The 7528-nt window shown below is 42.7% G+C and overlaps 1 protein-coding gene across 1 annotated transcript; it reads right to left on the bottom strand.

Annotated features, from left to right (window-relative positions):
* Positions 1–3240: 3240 nt before the first annotated feature.
* Positions 3241–4002, bottom strand: LOC118797992 (cyclin-dependent kinase 5 activator 1-like). Its single transcript, XM_036557288.1, has one exon. It carries the CDS (start codon positions 4000–4002, stop codon positions 3241–3243), a length of 762 nt encoding a protein of 253 aa, XP_036413181.1.
* Positions 4003–7528: the final 3526 nt, after the last annotated feature.

The raw sequence follows: 7528 nt of genomic DNA, 5'->3' as shown, positions 1-7528 counted from the left end.
GCAGCTGCAAGAAACTTAAATATTGCACATAGGTTGTTGCTCCAGATGTCCTGTCTACAGTTAAGCACATCGCCAATGCAATGTCCATGCTTTTTCCCCAAAGACGCCACAACTCCAGACAATGTTTTAAGATTAAAATTAAGATTAAGTGACCCTTATTAGTCCCATAATGGGGAAATTTCACCTCAGCAATCTAACACATCCGTGCAGTGAAACACCACATACACACTAGTGAAGACACGCACTAGGGGGCAGTGAGCACACTTGCCCGGAACGGTGGGCAGCCCTATCCGCAGCGCCCGGGAAGCAGTTTACACAACTGATAGCATTTCCACTGCCAGTCAAGAATTCCTGCCTGCAGCTGAAGTCATCACCGCTGAAGGTGCTGAAGGTCCTGCCTCGTCTGAGTGAGCTGCTAATCCAGAAGGATGCTGCAACTGGAACCCTGTAGCTGCTACAGTCTGCACATACCTAAAAGCACCGCCACTCTACAAGTCCTTCCTGCAGCTGAAAACGCCACCTCTCCAGGGCTGCTGCACATAGTCAGCACTGCCTGTGGCTTTACAACAAAGGTCTTGCCCAGTTAATGCCATTGCCATTAAAGTCTCCATGAAGCCACCTCCACCATTTCAGAGGTTCTATTAGGAGGTAAAAGGTCTTAACTACAGTCTCCTTTTCACGCCTGCAGCTACAGAAGTCCTGTACACAACTACATCATCACTGTGACTCCAGTGCCTCTTCTCACAGATGCAGGTCCTGCTGTTCCTTCCAACAACCAATGGTTTCCTCTACAGTCACCATGATTGTGCTTTAAGGTGTCACCACTCAATAACTCCTCCTCATGACTGCAGGTGCTACTGCTACTGCCCATAACTGAGGGTTTTGCTGCATGTCTCCACACCTGTGCCTGAATGTGTCCAGTGTGACAGCTCACAGTTGAAGGCACCATCCATAGCTGATGACGTTGTTGCTCCACTGTCTAAGCCTGTAGCAGATGTTGCCAGCATTCCACTTCCTCTGCTTATAGCTGAAAGCTCCACTGCTCTGCTCCAGTCTCTGTACCCTCAGCTCTAGTCTCAGTGCCAAATGCATTACCACCACCCAGCCTGCAGCTGCTCCTGTGGTTTCCACCTCCAGAACCTCTGTCTATACCAGTAAACATCATCACAGCAGTCTGTGAGTGCATAGCATTGCTGCTATAGAATACCTTCCTGCAGCTGAGTGTGCCACCGCTCCAGTGCTCTTGCTCATGGTTGTAGGTAACATTGTTCCAGAGCTCCTGTCCACAGCTGACATCTTCATCTCTACCGTCTCCAGTGTCCATGTAAATGCCTGAAGGTGCCATCGTTGTAGCAGTCCTGCACAAATCTCCACCACCACACTAGAACTTCTGCCTAGTAGCACCACCACTAGTCTTGGCTCCATATCTCCATTTTTCTACCAAAAACATTGCAACTACAGTATTTCTTCTTGCACCTGAAGGTACCACTGCTCCACAGCAGCTGATGGCATCACCACTCCAGACGTCCTGCTTGTTCTGCTGAAAATCTTGCCAATGTATTCTCTGTAGTCACTGCCAATGTACAGTTCCTACCCACAGCTGAAGGTTTTGCCACTACCACAAGTGAAAGCTCCACTTCCCCAGTGTCCTTGCTCACAGTTGTTTCTGACAACACTGCCGCCTCATCCTCTGTGCTCCATTTTCCACATGAAATCTCCACAGGGCTCCTGCTCACCACTGCAGTTTCCCTGTTCAAGGCCAGAATGTCTGCCACGCCAAAAACATCACTGTTGCCTGGCCGGCTGCTCCAGGCAAAACACAGCTGTGCTGAGCCCTCGTCCAAACTCAAAATAATGTATATCACTATTTTAACAAAATCAACAACCTACTATGCATAAAAAAATGAATTAAATGAATATCTCTCTCTATCACTGTCTCTAGCACTCTGTCCCATTACAATAATGCCCCTGAAATGCATGCATGAAAGTGAATGTACACCACTTAGCACTACTATAACAAATCCAACAGCTACCTTAGCAAAACATTATTACTTCATCATACTGGTTTTCATAGATATTTCGTTGACTATGAATTAAAGGCCTGGTAAGCATCTACAGTGGACTACACAAATGAATTGTTATCCCATTAGAATGCCTATTGACCAAATACAAAAGAAATACTAGAAAAACATCACTGTTGCCTGGCCTGCTGTTGCTCATGGTGCCTCTCCTTTGCATGGCAGGTGCCCCTGACCCAAGACCTGAAGGCACTGCTGCTCCAGAGCTATTGGCCACAGCCAAAGACATCGCTATTATGATTTTCTTGCTCTGACCTGAAGGTATTCCTGTTCCAGAAGTTATGCCTGAGGATGAAGACATCACTGCTAAAATGTCTGTTTCTGCACCTGAATGTGCCACCATCCAGACGTCCTGCTCATAGCTGAAACTATCGCTACAATAGTGTTTGCAGTCCCTTAGCACACCAATTATAAACTATCATATTCCTTTAGATATTTTAATACTGTGAATTTCCTGCTTAGCCTGCCTTCCAGTATCCTGTGCATATATCCAGTATCCTGTCTCTGTGTCTGTCCAGTTCCTAGTCCAGCTGCAGTCCCCTGTCAGTCTCACAATATCTGTCCTTGATCCTGTCTTGATTAAGCTCCTCCTGTATCTCAGCTCCTGCTGTGAACTTAGTCTCAGCTTAGGGCTTAGCCTTGTTGGAGTTCGCTTTCGCTCCTCAATAGCTGCATATTTGGTGGTTCACGGTTTCCACTGGGGAGGTTCCACCCATTTCTCTCTCCACCTCGGTCTTATCTTGTGGTCACCCTAGCTCCGTCCTCTAGCCAATGTGTTTACGTCATTCATCTGTAATCCCTCCTGTTAATTATTGTGTCCAGCTGTTCCTTGATTCCTCTCTCTGTATTTACATTCTTTGTCTTGCATTTGTTCCCTGTTGAGGTTGGTTAATGTCATGTGTCCTGCTGTTCCTCTAGTGTTACTTGATTTGTTTTGATTTATTGGCCTTCCCATCTCTTCTCTGTGTTCTCCATTTTGTCATTATGTACACCCGATTTTTAAAATACTCACCTACTTGTCTCCATTTGCACTGAAGAATGGTGTGGGTGTTGGGTAGTTTTGGTTCTTTAATGTAATTTGAAAAAATAAAAAATGCTAAAACTATGTGAGTCTGAATCTTTTCACTGTTCCCTTCCATCACCCTTTTCCCAATTTGATCCTTCAATGATCTGTTCCATTCTTCAGGGCAGTGAAGACGTCGGCAAAAAACGGTGGGTCTTCGTTGATCTGCAGCATCTTGCCACTCATGCGCTTGGTGATGTCCAAAGTCCGCTTCCAGAAGACGGTGCTGTCGTCCTCCACTATAAAGGGCATGACTGGGTAGCCGAGCTCATGGCCGATGTAGGCGAATGCCACGTAGAAGCAGGTGAGCACCACAGCCTGCAGTTCCCTCATGCTGGATACCTCAGCCGAGACTGTGTCACGGCACAGCATGTACAGGAAGACCACGCTGCCTGGGACAATGAAGCACTGACGCTGGCATTTGCTGAGCAGCAGAAAGATGTCCACCATGCGAAGCCACATCAGAGGGTCCTCAGGAGAGAGGTCCTTGAGCAGGCGGCATCGGCGGCACAAGAACTCGCCCAACAATCTGAGCAGCTCATTGGTGGAGGCGTCCTTAAGGACCATCTCATGCATGCTGGTAGCCTGGTCTGAGAGCACATCAGCACATGCGTCCATTGGTGTGGAGCTCACAGTTGGTTCGTGAGCTCCTGAAGAAGGGCCGGCACCAGACTGCTCTTTCCCCAGGTCTCGTGTGGTGGTGGTACGGACAGTAACTCCCTCGAAGTGATGTCCTGAGGGAGGTTTCAAGAGCTTTCTTCTCTGGGCTGAAAGAGCGTCAGGCGAGAGCAGACGGATGAACTGTTTCTTGCTCACTGTCGTCACCTCCCCGTGAACAGGTGTTGAGGAGACGTGGCCCATTTTTCTATCCACTGGTGTGTTAAGAGGAAGATGTGTTGAAGATGTGGAATGTCTTGAGGAAAGATGTCCTGAAGATGAAAGTGGAATAGAATGGAGTGAAGTGAAAGTGGTACCTGAGGAGAAAAAGCAGATATAAATATTATGTCTTTTCTGAAATATTAGTAACCCTCTAATTCAGTATTTCCCAATCCAGTCCAAACTCAACTGTGGCCAGTTAGTCCATATTTTCAGTTCATCACATTTCCCATTTTACTTGTACCAAGCCATCGACAACTGAACCCCTGGTGTACCTGTGCTGGGAGGTGAAACACAGCCCTGGGGGATATTAAAAAAAAATAAGTACAATGTTTTCTAGTGAAAATACTGTGATTATCCATAATATACCCACCCCCCACCCCACCTGCCCAAAATACACGTGGTCTCTGGCAGTTCTGACCTACTTTCTACTCTATTTTCATCTATATGCCTTCTAATGAAAATCTTTAATAAAACTCACATATTATATAATGTGATTTTGAGTAACTCAACCTCTTTTGAAAACTTCTTCATCTGTCATTTTAATAAATGTTGCTGTGACACTTGCGTTGACGAACTACTTCTGCTGCAGATTTGCGATGACTTGCACGCTAACAGCACTCCCTGCTGGAGAAACTTCAGATTGCAAGTGATTTCCAAAGCCGTGCCCATGTGTTTTCCACCATAAAATCAAAGGGTTTTTGACGTTACAGCGGCGTTTCCATAATTCAACTAACCACCGGGACTCTTAATCTGTACAGAAAGTACTGCACACCGGGCTCAGACAAGGACCAGAGGAACTTTCTCTTCAGGTTAGAGTTAACTGAGCTGCTCCACAGTAACTTTCAGTAATTTACGCTTGTTTTTTTACTGCAGCGAGTCACTTTGAGATAAGCTGTAGTTCCAAAGCATGTCAGCATTCATTTAGACTCCATTCACATAAAGTGAACTGAGGGAAATCTGTGTGGTAAAGAGAGCTTTATAGTGTACAGCAGCATTGAAGTCTGGGGTTACATGAGGACTGGGTTAGAAAAAAAGACAACTTTCAGATTTCATTTGTAACACTGAGGATATGTTTACTACTCTAATGACTTGGCCAGCTACAAGCTGTCCTTTCAAGTGTTGGATTTTAATGTAGATGTTGTGAAGAACTTCCATGCAGTTTGTGCAGATGAAGACTTTTGACCTCCATGTCATTTATATGCAGTGTCTGTAGCCAGTGACACTGCAGACATGGAGGTTATGACCTTCCCACTTTCAAAGGAATTTAATTTATATGCTTTTCTGCTGCTCTAGGCAAAACACAACTGTGCTGCCCCCAAACTCAAAATGGTGTACATCACAATTTTAACAAAATCAACAATTTTACAATAGACATTTGTCTATATCAGCTTAATGTAGCTCTCTGACTCATTACAATAATGCCCCTGAGATGCAATGTGCGAAAGTGAATGTATACCACTGTTAGCTTAACACTAGCATCACAAATCCAGTAGCAGCCATAGCAAAAATGAGCTGATCACACTGGTGTATATAGATATTTAGTTGACTGTGAGTTAAAGGCTACAGCGGACTCTCCAAATAAATTATTATCTCATTAGAATGTTTATTCACCAAACGCAAAGAATTCATTTTAAATCAGCTTCTTAATTTAAACTATATGGAGCATCTCTCTGCCGTTATGTTACTGAAGGCTGACTTATTTTGTACAATATAGTCTGATAACAGATTAAAGCAGCCATGCAAACGTAAAGCATGATGTTCCACTAACTTCATTCACCTTTGTGTTTACTCTGATACAGTCATACAATTAACAACATTACATGACAACGTTTAATTTAGAAACATTTTTCACCGTATAGATTTAGTTCATCCAATTACCACCACTGGGATAATGCTAATTCCTCCTGGCGCCCCTAGTGGTGCTGTACACTCACATTTGATAGAAACTCCAGCTACTATCTTGTAACAGACATTCATGTTTTTACTTTAAAATTGATCAGAACTAATTTTATAAAGCACAGTGACCTCCACAGAGCAGGAAGCTATTTACTAAAAAGGTGTTCAAACATAAAATAAAGCAGGAAATACAAGAAACATACAGTGTAGCTGTTCTGTACCAACATAAACTGAATGGGACGTTTATTGAACTACAAAATCTTTACGTCATCTATTATAAATGGGGGGCAGCTACACAGTTTGTAGCAGTATTTCATGCTGAATCATTTACTTTAAAAGTAACTACTGTTTATCCAAATACCATCACACTGACGATGCTAATTTCATGTAGTTTCCTAATTGGACCTGTCATGTTACAGAAACAGCCAGAAGTAACACAATAAAGATCAAAGGCTAAAGTGACCCTTATTAATCCCACAATGGGGAAATTTCACCTCTGTGTTTAACCCATCTGTACAGTGAAACACTGCATACACTCTAGTGAATGCACACACACACACTAGGGGGCAGTGAGCACACGTGTGCAGCTAAAATTACAAACAGACAGTCAGAACAGTGAAAAGTTTAAACAGCCAGATGATAAATTAAATATATTTAGTGGGCTTATGTCACTCTATGGAGTCTGATTATAACAGATTATAAAACAGAAGACTGGAGACAAATTCACATGGAGAAAACAAAAGTATAAAGCACAAAGACACAAGAGACAAAATGATATAAGTATTATTTACACATCAACAAGAATCACAGAGTTAAACTCAAACACCACAGATTTCTCTGAATTCCTGCATAACTAAATGGTTTAGATGTAAACAAACTCATTCAGAGTGTTTTGGTGTGAAATGCTCAGTTTTAGTGTCAGAACTGTTCACAGTGGTGTTGATAGGAACCAGATGTCTGAACAGTTTAATGCCTCTAGAAGCTACATCACATAAAGTTATTATGGGAAATGATTATGAATAAGCTGCCTGATGCCTGAAACAGTGTTTTATGTTGGTTTTATGAGAATGTTTATATTTTTATGCCATGTCTTTACGGAGAGGTGCATGTGTTACATGGCAAAACAGATTTTCAGATTTTCAGACTTCATCATTATCAACATTACATATGAAAAGTCATAGGACACATAGATTCACTGATCATTTTGGATATTAAATAAAGTGTCCATATTTGCATTTAAAGAAATCTGAGTCTGTAATTTCTCTACAGTGAACCATTTCACATCAAACCACTCTGGATGACTTTGTTTATATCTGAACTGCTTACCTATGCAGAAATTTTGAAAAATGGGTGGAATTCCCCTTTAAGTCAATCAACATGCTATACTGTAAAGCATATACTACCATTAAGTCTGCGTCTCCTTGAGAAGATCTCAACTCTAAATTAAAATCAGACAGTTGATATTTACACAGCAAAGTCTAGAATAACAAACTACATGAACAAACTCAGAAACCTGAACTGTCAGTCCTGAAGGCTGAAGCATACTGACACAGCAGGCATGAAACATGTTCATGGACCATTTAAGTAGAAGGAGACATTTGTATTTACATTC

This window comes from Colossoma macropomum, unplaced genomic scaffold (genome assembly GCF_904425465.1).
Source record: "Colossoma macropomum unplaced genomic scaffold, Colossoma_macropomum, whole genome shotgun sequence".
NCBI lineage: Eukaryota > Metazoa > Chordata > Actinopteri > Characiformes > Serrasalmidae > Colossoma > Colossoma macropomum.
This window is presented reverse-complemented; position numbering and strand designations above follow the sequence as displayed.